Below are 25,785 nucleotides of genomic sequence, written 5' to 3' on the forward strand. Positions count from 1 at the left end.
ATAATAATAATTTGTAGTATCAGTATTAGGCATAGAATAGTATTAATATTAATCAGGATACACCAGAGAATTATAGAGTCATTAGAATATTTTTATTAATGTTTCATTTTAGGTCTTATTGTACACACATCATTAACAAGGATTTTTCAATCCATCCTCCTAGATAGATAACAATTGACATAATAGTGTACATTTCTTTTTAAATCGGTGTCTTCTCTCTCTTTTTGTGGATGCAATGTTAAGTTATACGTATACTAATTCTGATCGAAAACATAATATTTATGTTGAATTTTCTTTTGTAATTGTAGGAACTTTTCCTGTGCGGCCTTTGCCAAGTGCTGGCGTGATATCAGTGATGCAAGCTTTTTGTGATAGAGCCCCTGTAGATGAAAATGGTTTCTACGTTTATCCAAATGCTACGTAAGGACTAAACTACAAATTTACATTTGAAGAGGATAGTAAACGACAGAAAATTCTTCGTACCCACCGCAATAATTATAAGAACTAAGAAACTTTTTTGAAAACATCACCAGCTTCTATAAGTCTGAAAAAAGTTTTTTTTTTTTTAAAAAAAATGGAAAAGTGAAGGAATAAGAACGTAATTTGAAGCAACTACAAACCTTCACGTCACATAACACTGGGAAATGAACCATGATTGCTCACTGTAAAGCTAGAGACTGATCACTATTATTATTATTCTATCTTTCCAAATATCAGCAGTATTGTAGTTTTTTTTTTTTTTTTTAAAAAAAAAAGGTCTGTTACGTGAAATTTATTAGTAGCTTTGGATTACGCTTTATTCCTTCACCTTTTCTCATTTTTGAAAGTGTTTTCTGCTAACTTGCTTCAGACTTATAAACGCTAATGATAAGAACCGTGATCCTCAAAATCGTTCCTTAATTTTTATAATCATTGCGGTGACTACAATGCATTTTCTGTCGTTCACTATTATGACTGTTATTCACAGCACGCAAACTATTCTGTTACATTTGAACAATTTAAAACTAAGTATTACTGAATATCGATACCTGTTTAATTTTCACATGCTTTACAAAATTCAGATTTTTTAAAAATAAATTTATGTAGTGTGTAAATTGTGTAGATTTTGCGGAAGTATTTTGAGTACGCTTCGTTTTATACCTGATGTAAGACACACATCTAACACTTTGTAACTCAGCTTAGTATTGTGGGATGAAGTTACTAGAGTATCCTGTGTCAACATGATGGCTAGTTATCATAAGGAGGTATATTCCAACTAGTAATTCTAACCAATAGGAATATTGTAAAGTTCTGCTAAACAGGTAGAATGTAGAGCAATCACACACGGGAATCGTTTTCTCCCACTACCAATTTTATTACGAAGTTTCCTGTTATAATATAAAATTCTCTTAATAACTAGGATAAAAAGGTGTCCCAAGGCTCAGGCAGCCTAGGAAAGGATCCCCACAGAGTTCCACCCAAACTAAGTGAGGTGGATTTAGGATTCTCAATACTCCACGCAAGTAGAGAGAGGTTAGAAAGCCACACAGCTCCACGCAAGGTGGGTGGCTGAGGTTAGGAATCCCACAATTGTATTGTATTGTATTTATTTCGTCCTTTTTTCATACATTTAGCACTGTATTACAATGCATATGGAGTGGACACGTCATTTATATATGAATACAAAAGTAAAAGAAACAATAATAGTGAAAATTACACACACTAGGTAAATAATTAAGCCTTACTTCGTACATCTTATTACACTGTACATTTTGCATGACATCGTTGTTAAAAATAAACTTAGAGTAAGCAATTATTACTTGCAGTGTGTTTAGAAATTCTCAAACAAATATCTAATGCTAAAAGCAAATAATGACACTGATTTGGTGTACATCATGTAACATTTCTATTCACTTAGCAGTTCATGTATTCCTCTATCGAGTAAAAGCAATGTTGTAATAAATATTTTTGGAGTTCTTTTTTAAATTTAGCAACAGAGCTAACAATGCTCTAGGCAAGCAGAGTGGGGGTGGTTTAGAAGTCCTTAGAGCTCCAGTCAAGCTAAAAGGCTTAGGTTAGATAGTTTCAAAGCTCCATGCAAGCTAAGAGAGTGAAGTTGACCAGTCGTAGACTGATGCCAGATGTGGTTTTATAGCTGCTCCAGTGTGGCTGGTAGTCCTGTTGTCTGCCACTGTAGTTGTTTGTAGTAGGACGCATGTGATGTTATTTATCAATATAAGTATGTGTTGATTGTTTGTAAATGTATCCATGTACGGGATATTACAATATTCATGTATACAGATGGTAGGATTTTTTTGACGATAGCACGACGTTCGTATACTGTTCGGAAACAGCATAGTTACGTTAAGGGAACACCACAAAAACAATAACTTATAATCATTATAATATTATATTAAGGTGGATAATTCTAATATTCTGCGTCGTACAATGCCATTAGTTAGAAGTAGTGTGTACATAAGTGTTAGGTGGATTGTTTGTGCACTATTAGAAAGGATGTGTGACACTGATAGAAGACAAACAACTATAGCTACAATGTGCTTCAACAGAATAAAACTAACTCTATGATATATGGAACCTGGAGGTTCAATGTCTCATTCACAAAAGCTCTCCTTTGACTTCTCTCCTTAGTCAACTGAATCCAGTTTCTACTCTGTACTCCTATTCCTGCGAGATCCATCTTAATATTGTCCTCTCATCTGCACTTAGGTCTTCCCAACGGACGTTTTCCGGTTGGATTTCCAGTAAAAACTTTGAAAGCGTTCCTACTTTCTTCCAGTCTGGCTATAAGACCTGCCAACCTGAGCCTCTTAGACTTAATGACTCTAACAATGTTTGGTAAATGGTATAGATTATGTAGTTTCTCGTTATGAAGTTTCCACCATTCCACATTCCCATTTCTCTTGTGTCCGAATATTCGCCTCACCAGTAGAATAAAAAACTTGTCATATATTATTGGCCACGAACGACATGCTTTTTAGCGCCATAAAATTCATTTAGCTTGGCTTTCTCGAAAACTGCTTCTGAGAATTTTCTCTCGACAAAAAAGGGGAGCCAGTTTTTGTCATGTTATTAAAATAATGCAGTCTATTCAAAGTATGTCATTTTGTTTAACTTTCCTTAATTTATCTACTGATATATTTGTTACCTTTGAACAATATTATAGTGAAACAGAAATTAAAATTTTAGAGTTAATGGTAATTTTGGAGTATATCTGATTAACTATGGTGTGTATTGTCTTCTTGCTGGTGTCATGTTGAAAAGTTTGATGATAGTATACCTCAGTAAAAGTTTCACCTTAACAGGCTGTGTGGTTATCGTTCAGCGTAATTCTTTTAGGATTTAAAAAAAACCTCAAAAAGTGCCCATGAGTTTTTGCATTTGCCTATTATAATTTTGTTCAGCTCAATAGATCTATCGATTGGTATGTGTGTCTTCTTTGGACAGATTTTTTCCGCGTTTAATGATTATAATATTGTACAATTGCTTAATACTATAATATACCGTATATACATTGTGAATTACGAATATTTTAAAAATTTTAACTACTGTATGGTACGTGTTTAATCACGCATTTACATGTGATGTGGTTTTAAAAATAATTATAACGGTAGAATTCTTATGTTTTGTATATCAATTTTAGTGTATCAGAGTTTCTAACGCAGCTAAATTCGGTGGCGGAGGATAACAACTTTTTTAGACCTGGGTTTACTTTAAAAGAATTAGGCGAAATACCTTCAATTTATGAAAGTATTATTGAAGACCCTGTAGCTTTACAAGACAAGTTCCAAAATGCTGGAGGTAAGTTCGAACTATATATATTATATTTCTTAATTATATAATTTTATTTGTTTTTGTGATTATGTTACTTTTGCAATTGGTTGCTTATGTAGTATTTAAGAGACAAAAATAATCCCAAAAAACTTAAATTTTGTGTAATGAGAGAAAAAAAACTTTAATACAATGCATTCCAAGCATATCTTGAATCATGTTCGATTATAGTTAATAATTGAAAATATTTTATGAACTATTTTCTGGTCGTCTAGGCTTAATTTATTTTTTAAAATTATATTCTTAAGAGTATATACCTAGGTATGTTGTATTGGTATCACATCTTGTATTACATATTCACTACTGTCGTTTATGCCAATTATGAAGACGACCGGTGATGATTCGGAATTGGGAAACATTCTTATTTGAAGGAGGATAAAGTGCAAAACACTTTGATTATTCTAACAAGTGTTTCAACTGAAAGTTACAGGTTAATTCGCCCAGGTTTTGATTATTATGTTTATTGAAATTAATTCAGTATAGAAGGATGTGGTTTATTCCAAACACAATTTAGCTTCGTTTGACGAATATGGAGAGTGCAATTAATACCAATGCAGTTATGTACGCAGTTATGTACTAGAATTTGTTTTAATTCATAACAAATGAAAAGAACTATATTCTACCCACCAATTACAGTAATTTTTATCTATATACGTTTCCTTATCTTCGCTTTATTATTCTTTAAAATTCTTTCTTTCGGAAATTTAAACAAAAATTGCAATTGTCTCTCATTATAAGTTAACACAAAGTATAACCATTGTTAGTTCGGTATGTAGCTCATTTTTGGAACCCACCGGAGAAAATGATGCAGGAAGTACTGTCGGAAATGACCCATACTTCACCAATACTTCACCCATCCATTAGATCGTAAACGAATAATCAATTTCTGATTTCGAGTCCAGGTTGGTTACCTAACGCCCAAAGGGGAGTCCAGGTAAAAGTTCTTCACATTCACATTCCCTAAAAATTTCCTAGCTTTTCATTGAAGAACAACAAACGATGGTTTTATAAAATAGCAAAATATAGCTTAAAGGGAGAAAGTGGAGATAACCATTTTACTGCTGACGTATGTAGATAGCATCACAAAACAGACTAATCAGTGAATTATGATTTTTTTTCTAATTCCTATTGGTACCAGAACATGTTGAAGATTTAAAACCAGTCCAAAACTTATATTCCACGCCATAGAAGCCTTGTATCAGAGTGTCTACTAATCTGGAAAAAATGGAAAACCTGGAAAAATCAGGGAATTTTATAATTTCTGGAGAAGTCAGGGAAGTGTCAGTATATTTTGGAAATTTTTTAATAAAGTTAGGTTTATTTCATTGCTTTTACATTTTATCTGCGAAATGTTTGGATAACAACTTTTCACTACAGCAGAAGTCATCATACAATGAAGACTTCTGAAAGAAGTTGGCAGCCTTGCTTATGGAGCTCGTGGTTTCTGATTTCCACTTTAAAAAATGATCCTCATGTCCAGGGGTGTAGCTAGGTTATAACATCCGGTGACCCCCAATCAACCGGTGACTTGTTCTGATCTTGTTGATTTCAATGTAGCGATAAGTTAGATCCTAACTATATATGGTTAACTGTAATTTATAATATAATGCATACCTGCATTAGTTAGATTTGAAACTCATATTCCATTTCCTCCATATTCTATTATCAGAGCAGTTTGGCGTTCCATGTGTCTTTTGTGATGTTTACTATTACTTTGCAGGTAGTTTCTATGAATATTTTTGGTATGCTTGTAACTTTTTAATAAGATATTTTTTTCTAGCAAGTGCTCATATTTTTTATAGAAAACGTAAATGTAGCAGATAGAGCTCAGCGATTATTACCATACTTGAAGAAGTATGTCGATTCAGTTTCAAGTAGTAATTGGGAACCATCTTGTAACAGCTTTAAAATTGTTAAATCATGTCTGAAAGATTCTTTGCTTGGAGCTAGATTAGCTTTCTTTCAAACCGTTGCAGCGGACACTTAACCTTTTCTTACGAAATTTCAGTCAGACTCACCAATGCTTCGTTTTCTTTATGGTTTAAGTAAGTTTTAATACTTAAACTTTTGAAGTCCCGTATGATTAGATTTGTTAAAAAATCATTGTGACCGAAGCAGCAAGTTCTGAAGAACTATTGAAAATTTGCCTAGAGGATGGTAGTAAGGATCCATGTTTGGCTAAGCAGGTTGATGTCGGATTTGCAAAACTTACAGCATTGAAATCAGAGACGTTACCTGAACTGGATATCCTTCGTTTTCGGATGAATTGTTTGCATATTTTAACGGGCTTTTGTAAGAAGATTCTGTGTAAATTGGCATTTAAATACAGACTTACTTAATGGTGCTGTATGCCTCTCTCCCGATTCAGTTTTACACAAGAGACTAGGGGAGGAACAAATAGCCGTAGCATTGGAAGTTCTTGTAGAGAATCAACATTTGTCTGACCCTGCTACTGATGAAGTAAAACGACTCTACAGTGTAATTTGTACTCAAGATTCAGTTATCACAAAAATAAAGAATTTTGACGTGACTGAGAATCGTTTAAATCACTTGTGGTTCTTCATTCTTGACAACACTAACACCAACAACAACTTTTCAGCGTTCAAGATAATTCTAGTGTTATCATATGGAAACGCTTCCGTTGAACGCACTTTCTGATTGAATAAAGAGTTATTGTGGATAATCTACACGAAGTCTTTTAGTTTCGCAGAGAATAATACATGAAGCTGTCATGTTCCACGCAGGTGTTCAGGCAATGCCAATCTCAAAACAATTAATTCATGCAGCAAGAAATGTAAATGCCAAATGGAAAGAGGCTCTCGGAAGGAAGCAGACAACAACTAAGAAATCGTTTGAAAGAAAGAAAGCGCAGCTGCAGAGTTGGAAAATCTGAAGAAAAAGAAGGAAAAAAATCCTTGAGAACGCAGCAAAAGAAATCAACGAAGTTGATGAGCACATGAAAAACCTTAAGAGAAAGATTCAGTAATGTGATCATAATTGGAAATCTCATATACAGATGGTGATCAGAAAAATGGAAACACCTGAACGAAATTGCAACTTACCAGATTAATATGGTGTCGGGCCACCTTTCGCCTTCAGAACAGCCTTGATGCGACGTGGGATGGAGACATAGAGGTCGTGAATGGTAGCAAATGGAATTTTACACCATTCCTCGTGAAAGGCATCGGCCAGTTCTGTGAGAGAGGATGGAGGTGGAAATCGTCGCTGAAGTCGTGTTTCCAAGACGGACCACAGATGTTCAATTACGTTGAGATCTGGGGATTGGGCGGGCCAGGGGAAGTGTTGAACTTCATCCCGATGTTCCTCAAACCACGCTGCAACAACGCCAGCTGTGTGAATGGGTGCATTATCAACCTGGAAGATGGTGTCATTGTCCGGGAACAACATCTAGACCATAGGATGCAAGTGGTCTCCTAAAATTGTGACATAATCGTTGTTAGTGATTCGTCCGCTAAGTGTGACACAGGACCCAGTGAAAACCATGATATGGCGGCCCACAGCATCACCGAGCCGCCGCCATGTTTCACAGTTGGGCGGAGACACTGCAGATCATAAGCTTCTTTGGGCGTTCTCCACACATAAACACGGCCCGTGGTTGGGAATAGGGTGAAGGATGACTCATCCGACCATATCACACGTTTCCAGTCCTCAACGACCCAAGTTGCATGGTCGCGGCACCATTTGCGGCGTGCGGAAGCGTTATGGTCCCTGATGAGCGGTTTGGCCCGTGCAACACGACCCCGTAAGTTCATGTTATGTAATTCACGGCGGACTGTGATTGTCGAAACAGGGTGGGGGAGGTGCTGATTGAGTTCCTCCGTCACTTGCTCCGCAGTGGCACGACGGTTCTGTGTGACAATGCGCTTTAATACCGGCGTGACCTGTCACTCATGATTTTCTCCCGCCCACTGTTCCGCTTCCCCGATATGGTTTTCCCGTGTGTTGTGTAGGCCGTCATCACCTTTGACACTGTCCCACGCGACACACCTAACACAGTAGCCATTGCCGTCACACTCACTCCACATAACCGCGCACCAACAATTTGCCCTCTTTGAAAATCTGAGAGGTCTCCTATTTTACACTACCTCCGTCTGCTGCAGCCACTGGACACTGCTGTTGCACTGCGCCTGACGTAGTATGGAGACCAACCTAACACACAACCACCAGCCGTCCGGCGCTGCGAGCACCACGACACCACTGCCAACCCATACATCTGACGTGTTGCCAACTACAGGTGTTTCCATTTTTCTGATCACCATCTGTAGATTTTAGTGTTCTAGATTATAAGAAAATTCTGTATTTAGTATTCTACATAGAAATACTAAATATAAAATACTTTTATAATCTAGAATACTAAAATCCACAATGTTTGTCAGTATTTGTATATCGCAACGATATTCTTGTTAGTATCCATATATTATTGTGTATTATCCTACTTTATGTCCTGAAATAGTAAAAAATCTAATAGAAGTAAATCACTTAAATAATTCAATTTATGTAACTGAGTGTACCTCACAAGTACGTGGTATAAAATGTAAAATCTTTATACGCATTTATGTGTATTACTATGTATGTTTCATCATTCACACTTTTTGTATTTGATATATATATATAGCTAGCTAGCTAGATAGATAGATAGATAGTTGTATTGAAACAAGTAGCGGAGAGAAGTGGCTATAAGGGGAGATGGGAGGCCATCAAACAATACATTGTATTTAACAATATTGTTCTTGCCAGGAATAAATAGGTACTTATTTAAGCGTTGTTCATATTTTTATAACAGCTGTTGCAACTAAGAGAACAGATATTATAAAACGACAAGTGTTTAGAGAATAGCTGTTACTTAACTTCACCAAAATATAGTCTGGAAAATTTTCTGTCTTGGTCTGGAAAACCTGGAAAAGTCATAGAATTTTATTTGTCTGAAATAGTAGACACCCTGTTGTATGAAATAATTACGGTTATTTGGAATTATACGGAAAATCGCTCTCCCAAGGGACACTTTCTGTATTTTCCTTCGCAAAAGTAGGTACATTCGTGCAAGGCTAAAGGAAATATATGTTTCTGATAGCTCGATACTTCAGTTTCATATTGTTGAAACTACAAGGGGATTGCACCAATGAGAATAATATAAGGAGTGTATCGAAAAGTAGTTAGCAACATTGCATATGTCAGGAAAGTCAGAAGAAAAGATAAAAAGTTAAGCAAACCCACATTTTTATTAATAGAGAACCTCTACGTATCTACATGACAAAGAAAATACAACTTACACGTCCCGTCGTACATATGAACGTAGTTTCTGTTTAATTCCAGTTATTAACCGTTGCATAGTCTCGACGGTGCATTTCCTCGATGCTGCAGCCCAGTTTCTCTTGAAGTCCGCCATGTTGCGCACTGGTTTATCATTCTTTCGGAAGTTGCGTTTGACAATTGCCCAATATCTTTCGATTGGACGGAGTTATGGGCAGTTTGGTGGATTCATGTGTTTCCCTACAAACTCGATGTTCTGTTCATTGAGCCACCGTATTGTCGTCTTAGCATAGTGTGCTGTTGCTAAGTCGGGCCAAAACAAGAGGGGAATTGCATGTCTTTTATACAATGGCAGCAGTCTTTTTTGTAGACATTCCTTTCTGCATACTTCTGCGTTTATGGTGGATTCTGCATAAAAAATACCGGAGCGCAAACCACAAGAGCAGATTGCCTGCCATACCATTACTTTTTTCCCAAATTTTTCCACGTCAACATACCTCTGTGCAGCACATACATCCCCAGCATTGCGTACAGTATAATATTGGAGTCTCGGAAGTGTTTTTGAGTCTTCTTTTACGTACGTTTCATCGTCCATCAACACACATCGCTCTGGTGACTTTACGATATTGTCACACAGCTTGCGGGCTCCTGTTTGTGCTGTTTGTCTCTGCTTTGGTGTTTGTTTCGCACGTTTTTGCTTCTTATAGGTCTTCAAATTAGGTCTGGCCTTGATACGCTGAATCATTCCCATGGACGTTCTCGCTTTGGTAGCAAAATCCCGCACAGACATTGATGGATTTTGGTGTATCAACCGTACAACTTCAGGTCGAGTCCAGGGTTTCTGGGACCCTTTTTTCGCCCGGATCTCGGCATATCTTCAATGCTGTAATGTTCACCGAATTTCTCAATCACCGATTTCACAGTTATATGGTGAACCCCACACTTTTTTCCTATCTGATTGTATGTTATGCCTTTGACGGTGCACCAATTATGCAGGATTTCCCACTTCACTTCCCGTTTCACACGCGACATTTCCCATTCAACTCGGAACACAGCAACAAGCACGCAGCTATCCGTTTACAAGACTTAAACTGACCAGGTGCTTCCAGGTTTTGCCATCTATGCAGCCTCGCAAGTGCACACTGACACCCCCAATGTTGCTAACTACTTTTCGATACACTCCTTAAGAGCAGGTGTTGTCGGGGAGGTAATTTTGTCCCTTGGTATGTACCCAGTACAGTCGAAAGGATAATAATTGTACAGAGAGACAATTTTAAATCTAATAATCGATTGTTTTCAATGACTAATTTATTTGTTAACAAAACAGACTATAAAAGTACTGTCCAAAAATTATAGCCTGCTGCTTCCTCTGTGTCATCAAAATTGGAATTTTTGCTCCTCAAAGTAATTTTAATAACAAGGGACACAATATTCATTCAAAAACAAAAGTATTACATTTTTATCGGTCATTTGTTGAAAGAACGTGCAATGAATATGGAATTAGGCGTCTTGGTTTCAAAACTAGATATATTCATAACGTCATTACAATAAATAGTGCTCATTATATCTGAAGTATTGTCCTTTGATACATCAAGACGTATATCCCTTGATAAGACTATCGCCCAAATCATAAACAAAATACAATCTTAAAAAGATGTGCATAATAAATTAACTACATGAAGAAACAGAAGTTAGGCGTCTTTGCAGTATTTCCTTGCCGCGTACATTTATACGAAGCAAGAAAAATAGTTCCAAATGTCGAAACCAAAAATTACTTTTATACACGAGAAACTTAAATGGCCTTCTCGATAACGTGTTTCGTTGCCATATAAGTTATTTCATGGTACACGCAGTGACTTCTTGAAGGAAGAAAGAAGTGCAATAGGAAATTCAGGAGGACTGTAGGTGCCATGTTCCCTGGTACATCCTCTCTCTGGGATATGCAGCTTCCCCTACTGAGTATTCTATAAACAGTATGCAGTGCCACAGGTGATTTTTATATAGAGAGTGGCCCACAAAGGAGGTGCGTGATGCAGAGTGCGTCATTGAGGCTTTAAAAGTTGTTGACATTTTTATATCAGTTAACGACTAAACAATTGTATAAAGGTATTATTTATAAAGCTAAAACACGTTTTAAACAAAAACTATTTAACTAAGTAAGTTTATACATTGGTTTGGGGATGGGGATATCAAGAGAATTTTTATGGGTGGACGTCATTGACCATTGAACATTTGGCATCTCTGTGATGTAGAATGAGTTAGCTAACTGATTCAACTCTGTCGTAATCCCTATTCTTCCTCATACACGTGATTAGATTATATAAATATCTTGTTAAATGCTTAGATAGTTTTACACATAAATAGTTGGACGTTGTGGAAACTTATGTAAATGAGACCTTTCGGAACTGCTTATTAATTTATTTTGTTTTAATTGAAATTGCACAACACTTTCATTTATGTCTGGGATGTTGTATATTTAGTAAACTTTTTTACTTGAAGTAATTTGCAGTCGATGTGATATATTACAACATAAATTGAGAAAATAATTGCAAGAAGGACAGTAGTGAAGTGCCAGTAATGTTTCTTTTTGTTAATTTCAACTTTCCTGTGGTACTGCTTTGCTTAGCTTGTCAGTGTGAAGTTCTTTTCCTGTTTTAAGTGTTTGACATAATTCTTTGCAACAGTAGTGAGCATTCGCTAAGCTCTTTTTTCACAGATTTTAGGAATTTAGTGCACATAGGTTCAAGTTAGTGGAGGTGTATTAGGCTTTTCTGAGATCAATCCTTGAAAATGGAACGCTAAACTCACTTCCTTTGCACATTTGCTCAACTTCTGAATAAGGTACGTTATCTGGAATTCTTGATTCTTGAGCTTACAACTTCTAATCTCAGCATGTTAAGTTTCCTATGAAACATACTAATAATCCTAATAATGGTTTTTAAAGGTAAGAAGAACCAAAGTTCGATGGAAATTCTTGCATGTGTTTTGTATATTGTATGCGTGCAATTTGTTGTGATTATTGTAATTAGTATATTTATCTAATGAAGGAATAAACTCATAAATTTTAAGCGGGATTTAAAAGTCGCGATAATCTGAATCAAATTTTTAATATTTTAATATTATTACTGTATAATGAAATAGTCAGATGGTTGTTAAAATGTAGTATTTTAGCTAAGCACTCTAGTTACCTTAAATACACTTGTGCACACTAACCCACGATTTGGCCTCTTTGTCACTTAGAGATCTCTCATTTTTGCATCACCACCGTCTGCCCTCACGCGTAAAATAATTTTTGAGTATAGAAGGAAGACAATTTAAGATGTATGTAATGGAGTTGAACACGATCAAATACTGTTCAATACACGTTACATTTGTATATTTGTACAAATGTAACCTGTTACATGTGTAAAATGATTTGTTTTTAAGAGTAAGAGGAAAGCAATGTGTTTTCCCAGCATTTTCACTTTGAGTAAGAATATAGACTGGCATTCGTTACTTTAGAGACGACCCAATCTTTCTATAAGCACACGATTAGGGGACTAAATATGAAACGAAACAGGTAATGTTTTGAATATGTTCAGATTTATATTCAAGGGCGTTTTCACCTTTTTCGACAAATTTTTCTTCATCTTGAAATATCGTATTGCAGAGAATAATTTTACGACCATTGTTTATAGTAGTTTTTACAGTAGGCCTTCCGTTTTTTTTGTATATATATATATATATATATAAGAAAAAATGCAGGCAATGTTAACGGGCAGAAAATAACATAAGTGTTTCATCCCATCTTTAAACATAAGTGATGCATAGGTTGTTAGGCTCTTTGCTCTGTTATTAGCGTTCATCCATGTTTACCACTAGTTTCAATTTCCAAACATTTACTACGGAACCGGAAAATTACATATGATTGTATTTAAATTTGACCGCATCATTAGATTAAATCATCATTTATTTCATTATTATCATTGATTTCTTATCATAGCTTAAAGGGTGTAGTTGAGGGACGCAAAACTTAAATAAATAGAAAAATGGATAAATAAAAATAAATGTCTGTGGTGTTCCTAATTGTGGAAGTGAACACTCATATTTCCCGGAAGATTTTTTTTTCTTTCTTTTCGGTCTTTCTAAAATTAGATTTCAATAATCTGCAAGAAACGGAAGTGACGGGACATCATACTGCTTTCATCTTCAATGCTAAGAGGAATTTAAAGCAAATTCTCTTCACAAGTAAAGCTAAATGTAGTATCTGCATTTCTTAAAATAACTATTCTAAAAAAAATTAAAAAAAATGTTTCTTGAGCTTTGTATTTTTCATAGAAATAAAAGGACTTTACCTTTATCTGGGGAGCAGAAACTTCTCCAAACAGCTTCAATACTTTCGAGCATTTTTTTTCAATACCTAGTAGAGCAACCTCGCTCTCATACCGTGACATTGATCATCGCTTGAGTTGGATTCTACAAGTTCTATTTAAATAGGACGATCGGACTTCATCGAAGTTGAGGACCGAAGCGAGGATGACGGTGTTCGCACAATAAAGAAATAATTAAATACTAATCGTAACAATAAAACCAACTATGTTGCAAACATAAATAATTCCTTGATTTCATTGATGTATCACGTCAGTCAGATCTTAATGCTGTCGATCAAGATCAGCACAGGAAAGTGTTAGCGTTACGAATTCGCATCAGACATAACAATAATAAACATTATCGACATCGAGATTATAAAATAATATATTATAGATGCATCTGGTACTTTTGTAGCTCCCTGTATACATACTTATAATTGTCGCAAATTTATCTAACAGACATTTCTTACTTTTCGTTACAATTAGATTATTCATCATATTTAATTCACTACTATTCATTTCACACGTAGAATATTTTCATCATTATCATAAACACATTCCGACGACTGTATATTTAGACTTCTAGCATCGTCTTAAAATTGTTACGTAAATGAACATAAATTACTATGATCTCAGACATTTAAGAACACTTGTTTCGGATGTAGGCAAGCTATCATCGTAAAATATACGAAGACTAATATTTGACTCATCTGTGCCCTCATCCGTTATGGTCAAACTCGATTTGATAATTTTAATAATTAAAAGTGAATTACTTAGCTAAATGTTGACTAAACTACATATACGCGAATTTACAGATAATTTTGGTTGAAGCATCCAGTCAATTTGACATTGAATCAGGGTCAGAACCCTTTTAATACTTCATACTATTTTTGCACATCATCATCTCCAAATTGAATCTCTTTTTTAGGAAAAGAATTTATCAAGTTGCCGTGATTAATGATAGTCTCGCAGTATATATTATTAATAGTTGAAATATTTGAATTAACTTTAGAACTTTTTTTTTTTTTTTTTTTAATATTCTTTTCCGTACTTTTTGATATGACTATATGAACAATAGAAATAGAAAATATTTCAAGCTTCGCGAGAAACATAGATATTTTGGTTCGTGCAGCAGCCATCTTGGTTGTTTTTTTTTTTATTATTATTCGCACAGACACTTATACAGAAATTATATAAAACATTTATTAGGAATTTACATTGGAATTTGAACACCTAAATTTTTATTATACACGTTTCCGGGATAAATTTAATATTCACATTGCGTTTTCAATAACGATAATGTCAAAAGTTATTTTACCTGAAAATTGATATTTCAGTTAAGACTGACAATAATGCAAAATAATTAACAGAAATAGCATTAACAAAGATAATATCGATGTAATAAAAACAACAAAAATATCATTAACAAAAATACATAGATAAAAATATAAATGACAAAGACAAAACAAATAAGTAACAAGTCGATCACAGATAATAAAATAAAATAGACAGAAATCAATAAAACATTGAAATGAGTTATATTGAAACGCTGGTAGTCATATACGATAATCTACAAGGGTCGGTAAATGGCTCATTACAGCCTTCAGCTTACGTGTTACTAGTCTAGCAGCGCAGGTGAAGATTCTGAAAAAAAAATGCAGGGAAGCATTAAAATTGTTTGAGGTTTTGCTCTGCGGATACAAGGTAAGGTTTTTCTATCTCTTAAGTTATTCAACATGTATCTTGTACATTAGCAAATATCCTGTATCTTTCTATTTTAGTTTTCGTGATATACTTAGAAAGAGTTTTTATATTTAAGAATAATTTTCAGTGTATGTAGTTCGGATCACTAACCAAAATTTTCGTATCTAATTGTCTTATTTTGCAGCTGTTCGATTAATGGATATTTTAGATGAACCAGAAGATGTCAAATCGTACCTTGTTCAAAACTTGTCGCTTCCAGAACATGGCCTCAATGAAGTGTTTAACTTATCAGTGGACTTGAAGAAAATATACAGGTTAATTTTTTCATCAGAGCGTGTGATTGATAATAACGGCGCAGACGAATTAAGCGAGTCGTGGCAGAGTGCAGGTGCAGGTGCTGGTGATGAAAGATCCAAAAGAAATGTTCGCCAAACATTTACGAACCATGAAGTTTACATGGAAGATAATACTCTCCCGCAGAGTATAAAGGAACAAGAGGAACCTAAGAGGAAGTATCATCATCATCATCATTATCCTATTGGTGGCCTTGTGTACAATTTCATAAACAGGACAGATAGTGGCAATATAAGCAGGCTATTAAACTGGGGCTTTAGTACTAAAGACCTCGAAGATACGCATTTGATATCTCCTTATGAAGCTACTCACATAATTGAGGTAAATTTATTTAAGAAAAGTTACTAAATCGTCAATTAACTTTACACATGAAGAGTATGGGGAAGAAAGATAAAAGTTCAATTGGATTTCAGATTTTTAATGTAATTTCACGTTAGTTGGTACGGTAAAAATATGTTGGAAAGAATCAATATTTTATGGATTACACAAATATAAAGTGTAATAATCACTTCCGAGTACATCTAGTTAATTTAAAATGCCACGTTCTTCGTCAGCTGAAGCTTGCAAAGATATTGGCGGGTTAATTTCAATTAAAAGTGTGAAACTTCATAGTTAATTCCATGCACTCTTCATGCATCTATTTTTGTTAAACTTTGAATGTACCAAATACACTTTTCATGTTGTTGTGTTCTATTATTATTATTATTATTATTATTATTATTATTATTATCGCCTTTATCACCGCCATTATTTCCTTTATTAACCGAAACCGAATCTGGTGAAACCCGAACCGGTTTCGTAGAAGAACCGGGTTTTATTTTTTTTTCGGAAAGTGGTTTCGGTTTTCCTAAAAGCCGGAAATCGAAAAACCGGTTTTTGTGCCCATCACTAATCAAAACCATACATAACCACAACATAATATTTTTCTAATTCTTTTTTAATTCATTAATTTTTTGACCAAAAATTTGATTGCTCATAACTCGGGAATCAAAAGCCTGAGTACTTTATTGTACTTCATTTTATTTCGAAAATGTACCCAAAAATTACGGTATTTACCGGTTTCGGTTTTCTTCAAAACCGGTTCCGTTTTTTCTTCAAAATTGGTTCTATTTCTGACCAGAATAGTGTTTCGTTTCTCTCCGGAAACCGATTCCGTTTCCACAGAAATAGTTTTGTGTTTTCCAAAAGGTTTCACCGAAACCAATTCCGGTGAAAACCGAACAGGTTTTGGAGAAAACCGAAATGTCGGTTTCTCTAGGAACCGGTTTCCGGTTTTTATAAAACCCGGTTTTGCCCATCCCTAGTTTTGATTTCCGAGTTTAGGCCATCAAGTTTTGTTTACATTTGAGAAACAGAAGAGCATAAATCATATCCTTCCGATCTGGTAATAAAAGTTTGTTTTTAAAATCTTGAATGGCGACTTTTTCGCAATTTGGAAGCTCTCACTAGTTCTGTTCTTTGTTATCTATTAGATTTTTCCCGGTTTTGATTGGCTTCATAAATTAGCTATCCTCTTTGTAAAACTTTTACTATTGTGTTTGTAATAGATTTTCCTCTTTTCAAGAGCTTGTGTGGAAAATACCAATTTTCACTGAAAATGAATGGAAACTGGAAAGTTTGGAAAAACATTGCATACAAGGTGTTAAATTTATTTTTAATATAAATGACAACATATCACTCATACAAATAAGGAGGGTAATATAGTCAGTACCACTTTCTCAAAATCTCGTAGTATGACAGAACAGTATAATAGATCAAGTAACAAGACGTAGCATGTAACATTGTTTCTGAAAACCATGAGCGCACAGTAAATATCAGTAATATTAAAAATATATACTGATCTTGTATCTAGAAAAAAAATATAAGAAGAAATAATTCTTCTGGATACACGGTCAGTACTTACTTTTAATCTATAAATTTATATCCTATAGTGTTCATTAGCAAGTTGTCAATAATATTCTTATTTCATTAATTAAATGCTGCCTGCTGAAGTTTAAATTCCTAGAACTAGAATAGTAAATGAAATAAATTATGTAGTTTGAGAAATACCGAGAAGCAGCTGTCGTTTACGTTTCTAATTAGATATCAAAATACAGTGAAACCTCTGAATAATGGACACCAATGGGACATGAATTTTTGTCCGTTACTAAGAGGTGTGCGTTACAGAAATTTAATTTCTCACAACGGTAATTGTATGCAGTAATATACAGTAAATACATTATGTATGGGCGTAAATACGTAATATTCAATATGAAAATACTCTATTTAGTACGTATTTGAATTACTTGGAGGGGTGAAGGAGGGCGGGATGTTTTGCACTGCATCAATTGATGAAGAATAATATGCCAAAAATGTTTGGATATTTTCCTACATGGGAAATGTTTGTTTTGTTATCTATGAAATTATCGGGAAGGATGCAAGGCCCAGAGGAAAAAGGACTAAATTATGTTAGGGAAGGAAAAATCTTTCGCATAGAATTCTTGGCCATACGACTACCCCTGCATGAGTGTTATTGCTTATTGAAGGTTTTCGAGGATTTCCACCAGAAAGCAGTTTATTACGGGCAGAAGAAAGAATTTCAAGTTCAGCTTGAAGCTGTTCTGTTTGATCGTTCACCAGGTCTAGATTCATGATAGATACACTTGTAGGGAAAAGACTTTTCTCTCTACTGTAATATATCGTAGAACCGAGAATAATTCCTGCCCGTTATGAAGAGGTTATTGAAACGTTTGGAGGAGAAAGAACTGTCCGCATCCGTATCTCAGAGTATCCGTAAAAGGGAGGGTTTTGTTCCGTAAGAGAACATATATTTTTGTCGGAAAAAAAATGTCCGTATTATAGAGGTGTCCGTTAAGGGAGGTTTCACAGTAGATTCCATTTCTCACTTCAATATTTAACAATCCTATAAGGACTGACTAGTAAACTTATGTATCTGGCTACAAAATAAGATCTATGAACTGTAAAACATCTGTTTGAGCATTAATGTTGTTATAGAGATAAAATTATTGCAAGAAATATTTAAAATACTTATATTCTTGGTTGCAGGATTTATTATTTTCTCCATTTGTTATGCGCAAAGCGCTGTGTAGTGCTTCTTACCATGACATAGTGCCAATGGATGTTCACAAAGAGAATCTGCAATCTCTTCAAGTGAAATTCTGTGAACTGACTGACAAGCAGATGTTGCTCTTCAAAGAAGAGATGATTTCACACATTAACGAGTCCCGAGTGGTCGAGATCGTAAGTTACATTCATATATTCATATATAAGCTTATATATATATGTTGTAAGTAACTGCTGAGAAAGTTGTAAGACGAAATTCATCTTGGGATGGCTGCTGTATAGAGCGATCACAGCGTGCCTTATTCACGTGTACTGGAGGGGAATAAATTCCGAGAGGGACATGCGTCAGTGCAAGACGATTCTTGCCCAGAACAGGCCAACTGTGTCATTGCTCCATTACTTCTGATATTAGTGCCCAAGTGGATGCTCTTATTTGGGAAAACCTACGGGATCACTGTGAAAAAAAAATTATCTGTTTGTAAAAAATGAAATAAAATAAATCTTAGGCTAAGAGAGACGGATGATTAAGGTAAGTGAATAATTGTGGAGGTATTGGTTGAATGACAATGTGGGAGAAACGGAAGTATCCCGAGAAAGCTCACGGGCACGATGTTGTCCACCACAAACTTATTTGGCCGGGGATCGAACCAGGGAAAGCATACACCAGAGTTAAGCATTCTACCAGTGAGCCACCGTGCCCCCTTTCGTTTGTTTGTAGGAATAAGCCATGGCTTTGTTCCATATACACCACTGTGAGAAGCCACCTGCATCAAAAAGTTTCGCGCCTACTGGATTTTGCATCACTTGATGGGAAAACGACTGTATCTTTGTATCACCTACAAGAATATCATGGGAAGGAATGTGCTTTTCTATCGCATATTGACTGGGGACGAAACGTGAGTCACTACTTCGAACCTGAGAGGAAAGAACAGAGCCAACGTTGAAAATGCCAGAATTCTTCACAGCCGGAAAAATTAAAAGCCTTACACATAAATTGCGGAAAATCGTGATAACGTTCTTTTTTGATAACAAGGGTCCTCAGCTTATCGGTTTTCTCGAGATGGGGTCAAAATCAATGTTATGGAGAAGCGTTGCGGAAGTTGAGTCACGCCATAAAGTTAAAACACCTTAAAAAATGTTCTCGGAACGGCACTATCTTTCATGATAATACCCACATTACCAACTTAATGAGGAATTCACTTCATAGATTTGGTTAGGAACTCCTTATCCTCCGTACAGCCCAGATCTCTCTCTTCATGCGATTTCAAGATTTGTGGAAAGCTGAAGAGAGACATTCATGGATATCGGACGATGTTGTGACTGGCCGAAAATATTGGCAGCCCACAAGTTTTGTCAAGGATTGCATGTACCATATCATTTTCCATTGGAATCAATATATTAACAGTTGTTGAGATACTTTCAAGATAATAAATGCTTATTGACACTTTTTGTGTTATATAATTTAATATTATAATTTAGCTGAAATCTGACGTAGCGACGAAGTATTAATTTTTCAACGGTAATGGAAACAGGAAATATTCTCTCAAGTTAGTAAGATATAAATATTGGGTTGGACAATTGAGACGTTCGATACGCATATGCCATTGTTAAAATACTCAGAAATTATAAATAATATTATCTATGTAGTTGGTAGTAATCTTGATGTGCATCCAAACATTTATATAATCGCTCTGGCTAAACTTAAAATCAACGGTGATGAAGGCAGGTAATGCTCAGAAATTAGTCTCAGGAAGCTTTAACGCAGCTAGTGACTTTTCTGTAGGTCAAGAAATGATAGAAGTAATGTTTGAAACGAGTAATCAGTAAGAAATAAGTCAACCAATGAATAGCGTAGCCTGGTTTTGTATAAGTACTAATACAATCAACTGGGGGTCTTTTGACACGTGTGAATGAGCAATGTCATGCGATATGATCATTCCATATTTATTGACTAATGTCAGAGTGTTGGAAGTTAATTGTTCATTTTCTTAATTCAAAATAGTAATGATCTGGCTTCAGTTGAGGAACGCTGTTAAAACAAGTATAGACTATTTCCCAACGAGGGCTCCTTTGATGCTAAATGGTTCCCGTTCGGAACTTTGTGGTTTGTATCCCACATCTTATGTAGCCTCAGTGTTGAGAACAGACGGTTAAAGTCTCAGCAGAAGCCAGTAGCACATCTTGAGGATGGATGATTTTGGAAAACTTCCTTAACATATCAGTATTCGACAATTTTTCTGATTTATGGTTATTGTACCATATGAGACTCTTTTCTTATACACGATAATCCGATATATGGGAACATTTCATTTTTTAATTTCCTGAGAATGAGGGAATTGTACACTTCCAAAAATCAAGCTTTTCAGATGGTTAGGCCCAGCTCGTTTATCCTCCCTAGGGTTTTACATTCAGAATTACTGTGATATTGAGTATTATGAACCTTGTTGTCGCGATTAATTTCTTCTGTATGCCGGAGAATTTTATCTGGTACATCGCAGTAAGTCAGTGGTTTGATCTGTGTCTACCGTTGCTTCACTATTGAGGTGTTATTAGTGATGTAAAGTACATTCATTATTCATATTTGTTGTAAACGTTGGGATAGGATGTTGGCAAATCGCGAGGAATGTTTTGAGTTAAAATGCGTAGAAGTAAATCACGCTTAGTCTTAAGTTTCCCATGCTACACTTTCACGGCCGATATACCTACTGTCAAACTGGATAACATAGCATGCATTTTTGTCTCTTGAAAATACTTCGCTAAATTAACCCTAGGAATCCCAACTTATTTTAGATAACAGGTCATCCCAAGGTGTGTGTCTGTGTGTGTGTTGGGGCCACTTGTATTTTTTTTATATACATAATTAACAGTAAAGGAATTATTTTAAATTTTATTAGTCCGTAAGCATACATGTATTCTCGTACGTAAAGCACATAAGACTTATTTCTTTTTCTCAACAAGAAGCTATAGTATTCGCTGTTGATGTCGAACTGACAAGAAAGGTATAGAAACAGACACATGTGCCTCCAATAATGCAAAACTGTTGCCTGGTTGGATAAGTGGTCAGATACATACATAATTTAATTTGGAGACATGGGAGATTAAAAATTACCTTTGATATCCTGGCCAGATAATAGTCTGGTGCCTTAATTAAATTTGTTATGATCTTCAAATGAAATGTCGCAGGTAGTCCCAAAAGGAGGGCTCCTCGGACCCACTACCATGGCAAATTGTCTCAGTAACTGTAACTAACAAATAACTAAGAAAGAATAACTGGCCAATAACATTTTGTTATAATTTTTATTAACAAAAAATATTTTGTGGGCTCGATGGGCCACTCTCCGCTCCCGCTTGGGATTTCTATTATGATGAGTGATGGTCCCTCTGGTCTAGAGGATTTCTTGTTACTCCAGCTGCCATGGGACTTCCAGTCTCATCAATGCGCTCGTTACAGAAACAGGGAAAGGAAAACGTAAAAGGGGAAGGAATTTTCCACCCTCATCTTTTATATATTACTAAACCTCTATGTGCTATTTCATTACATATGAATTATTCAATTCAATTCAGTTCAATTTCAGTAATTTTTATTTAAAAATCAATTTCAGCTTGATCTTAATTCTTGGAATATAACGGAATCGCACATGAAAGTGAAGAAACTTGCCAATGACCTCCATAAGTTCCATGTATTCAAAAAAACATTATCTGCTCTGAGTAATTTGGCCAAATCCTTGCCACAAGATGCTTGTTTGCCGAATGGAACAAATGCAGAAAATGAAACAGCTTCAATGACAGATGAAGATGAGAGCGAAGAAGTTGAGAATAAACAAGAGGAAAAACAGGTAAATATTAGTCTAAATTAATTTGTCCGTCGATTGGTAAAATCCATTTTCTCGTTTAAAACTACAGAGAGAAGTATGTTATTTAGTTTTATCTGTATATTTATTTTTCATTCAAAATACAAAGTGTACGTTTGAAATAACTCTAATCTATTTCAACTTTAGAGTTTAAGTGCGTGATATCAAAATGTACCACAGATAGTATTACAATTGGTAATTCAGAATTTTAAATTAAGTGTAATTAAGAACATAATGTAGGAATTTGGAGAAAAATATCTAGCGAGAAACTTCAAATCTGTAGTTTTAAGATATATTGAGATATTTCTGATCGGAATATATATATATAATAATAATAATAATAGGGCAAAGCTTGAGTTCAATTGAAAGTGATTTGTCCGAGTTGAAAGTTACGTTAATGATGTGGAGCAAGCGTTAGGTAAATTTATGGACGAAAGTTACCAGTTTTAATGTTGAATCAGAAGTGCGAATATTTTCCACGGATATTATTATGGCAAAGAACAGTGTCATAACATTATTATAACTATATTTGATAAGCTGAGGAAATAACCGATTTTATACCACATCAATTCCTCTATGAATGCATAATATAATGTTAAAGTAAGCATTTTGAAAATGCTATTTTTTTCTATAAAATTTTAAGATGTTTGAAAGAAAACACTTTCAAACTATCTTTGTGATACTTTTTCCAGTATTCCATCCGTTGAGTTTACAGATATGAAAAACTAGTCAAAAAATCTTAAGCTAGGCTAAATACTCACTGTAACTGTATTATATATTTATTACTTCATAAATAATTATGTTATAAAAGTATTTTAATCTGTGTTGTCACAACTCTAATAATCATTATTCTTTGTAGAGCGATCACTATCCACAATATGGTCTTCTGAGAATCTGGAAAGCCATGCAGAAAACAGTTTGTGGGAAAGAAGTACAGGATCCAGGTATAGTTGTGCTACAATCATTTAATCTAAGAATATCTTTTCGTTTTCCAATTGCTGATGTGGGAATATATTTTTTATCTCAGTCTATAATTACTATTAATATGAACTACTACTGCTAATATGAATCCTAATGTGACACTTTAAAATGTAATTTTTGTGTCAATGTTTGGATTTTTGCATACGGGTTTGTCTTGTAAGAACCAGACTGGCTATGGTATGTCGTGAAGGAGCGGTGTATAAAAAACTTGTAGTTGGAGAATGTAGTTAGGTGTCTTAGCAACACGTCGAAATCAACCACAGTGGGTTCCGAGGAGTGGGAGCGAATTGATCTAGTGAATCTAGTGAACTCCTATGACATGTGCAAATGACATGTCATGAGAAACATATGTATCGTTCGATCGAGCAGCAGTACAATTAAATTTTTTGTGTGACTTGAAATGAAGACTTCCGAGATGTTGAATATAGTCTTCGAGAACAAGTGCCTACAAAGTACACAGTTGTTTATTTGGCATAATGCTTTCAAAGAGGAAGTGCAGGATGAAAATGATACACGCCACAATCACCCTGTCCGAAAAAGGTTCGAATGAGCAAGTTGAAAATCAAAGCAATGCTCATTTTGTTCCATAATTCGAATAGAGACATCCACAAAAATTTCGTCCCCTGAAATGAAGCGAATGAAGCTTTTTAGATTCAAATGCTGGTAAAACTTCAAAACTCATCGTTCGTGTCCATCTCGAGGTGTCCGATAACTGGATCTTTTACCACGATAACGCATCAAGACACACTGCGGTGACAACGAAGGACTTTCTGACTGACGACAACATGCCAACGTTGTCACGATCACCTTATAACCCCTACCTTTATTCCTGCGACTTCTGTCTGTTCCCTCGGCTGAAAAGGGGGCATGAAAGGACATCAATTCGCGACCGATGAATTTGTTTAAGAGGCCGTGGTGGCGAAAAACCCTCACAACATCCCGCAACAGGAATTCGTGAAGGCGTACCAACAATGGAAACATCTCTGGGAGCGGTGTGTGGCTGCACGAGGAGCCTATTTCAAAGATTATTAAACGTATTTGCTCATATCTTTAATAAGTTGATTTTCCCATTACCTATCCAGTTACTTTCAGGCCAAACCTTGTATATTATACTTTTAATATATGCTTAGATTTAAAAATAAAATAAAATAAAATAAATAAATAAGAAAATGTCTTTTCGTTATCGTGTATGCAGGGATGTGAGCTCTCACCAACAGTACTGCATTATTGGGAAATGGTTCTCTCACATAACAATAGGCACTTATCCAGAGTCATTTTTACGTGCTCTTACGTTCCGTTTGAACAGTCTGCTAAACAGAAAGTATTACGTTTTCGTTAACATAAGACGCTTGTTATATGAACTTTACTGTAATCCATGTAAAATAGCTTGGATTGCTATTAAATAATTGCTGGTAAATATACCTATGGGAAACTGTTTTTTTGTATTTTGTGAATACCAAATACAGTTTCTCTTAATATTTTTGCACAAATATCACTGTATATCTATCTATATACAGGGTACGGAAAAACTCCCGGAACGGTTCAATATCTCGCGAAGTATAAAGATCAGCAAAACAAAAATAACACGCGTTAAATAGTTTTGAAAAAGCTATCCAATGATACCAAACGCAACCCCCTATCCCTTCCCCCTTCAGGGGTACGGGGAGTAACTTTAAAATTTTAAATTGGAACCCCTATTTCTTATTGAACATTTGGATTCTCCAAAAAAAGTGACAGTGATTTGACCCAAAATTGAAAACAGTGTCTTCGCAGATGGCGCGTGAATACACACGTGCACCAAAACGTTACGAAAATGCTAATTGTCAGCCCCGTGCGTTGTGGCCGTACGGTTGGCGTATTGGATTGCGGAGTCAGAAGTTCTGAGTTCGATCTCCGTTCAAGGCAATCGTTTTTCTTTTATTTCCCCAAATAAATTCCATACGTTTTAACATCAATTAGTACCTTTTTGAAGTTACATAGAATACAAATTTCGATAATTGTTTTGCAAGCTAGTTTTATGAAGTAATTCTTAGTAATAGGGTTATTAGGGTTAGAGTTCGTAGGTTATTAGGGTTAGAGTATACAACTATTTTTGTCGCCATTTTTATTTTCTTGCAAATTAATAAATATTGACAAAGGCATTATTTTTATCGAAGATAAAATGAATGAATTAATTTTTTGGGTATTAAAAAATTCAGATAAAAAGATGTTACTCTGTGCAGGAATAGAACTCATGACCTTTGATTCAGTACGCTAACCGTAGGGCCGCATAGTACAACACTGAGAGGCCACATTTGCATAATATTTTGCCGCTCCCTTTTTATGTGTGTCGATTCAAGTGCTATCCGTGAAGGCACTGTTTTCAATTTTGGGTCAAATCACTG

General features: G+C 35.2%; 1 protein-coding gene across 5 annotated transcripts in view; it reads left to right on the top strand.

Moving 5' to 3' along the window:
- LOC145685785 (ATP-binding cassette sub-family A member 2-like) overlaps window positions 1-25,785 on the top strand; it is a 203,752-nt gene that overhangs the window by 66,183 nt on the left and 111,784 nt on the right. For 4 of the 5 annotated variants that reach the window (XM_081758317.1, XM_081758345.1, XM_081758336.1 and 1 more), the window contains exons 4-9: window positions 309-420; window positions 3,641-3,798; window positions 15,337-15,827; window positions 18,552-18,746; window positions 22,172-22,405; window positions 23,280-23,364. In XM_081758317.1, coding sequence (XP_081614443.1) covers window positions 309-420; window positions 3,641-3,798; window positions 15,337-15,827; window positions 18,552-18,746; window positions 22,172-22,405; window positions 23,280-23,364 — 1,275 coding nt within the window. Of the gene's footprint in view, window positions 1-308; window positions 421-3,640; window positions 3,799-11,816; window positions 11,941-15,336; window positions 15,828-18,551; window positions 18,747-22,171; window positions 22,406-23,279; window positions 23,365-25,785 lie in introns of those variants that run through there. The other variant, XM_081758353.1, reaches the window with a different exon arrangement.

The sequence above is a fragment of the Thermobia domestica genome, chromosome 1 (assembly GCF_964235325.1).
Source record: "Thermobia domestica chromosome 1, izTheDome1.hap1.1, whole genome shotgun sequence".
In the NCBI taxonomy this organism is placed as follows: Eukaryota; Metazoa; Arthropoda; class Insecta; order Zygentoma; family Lepismatidae; genus Thermobia; species Thermobia domestica.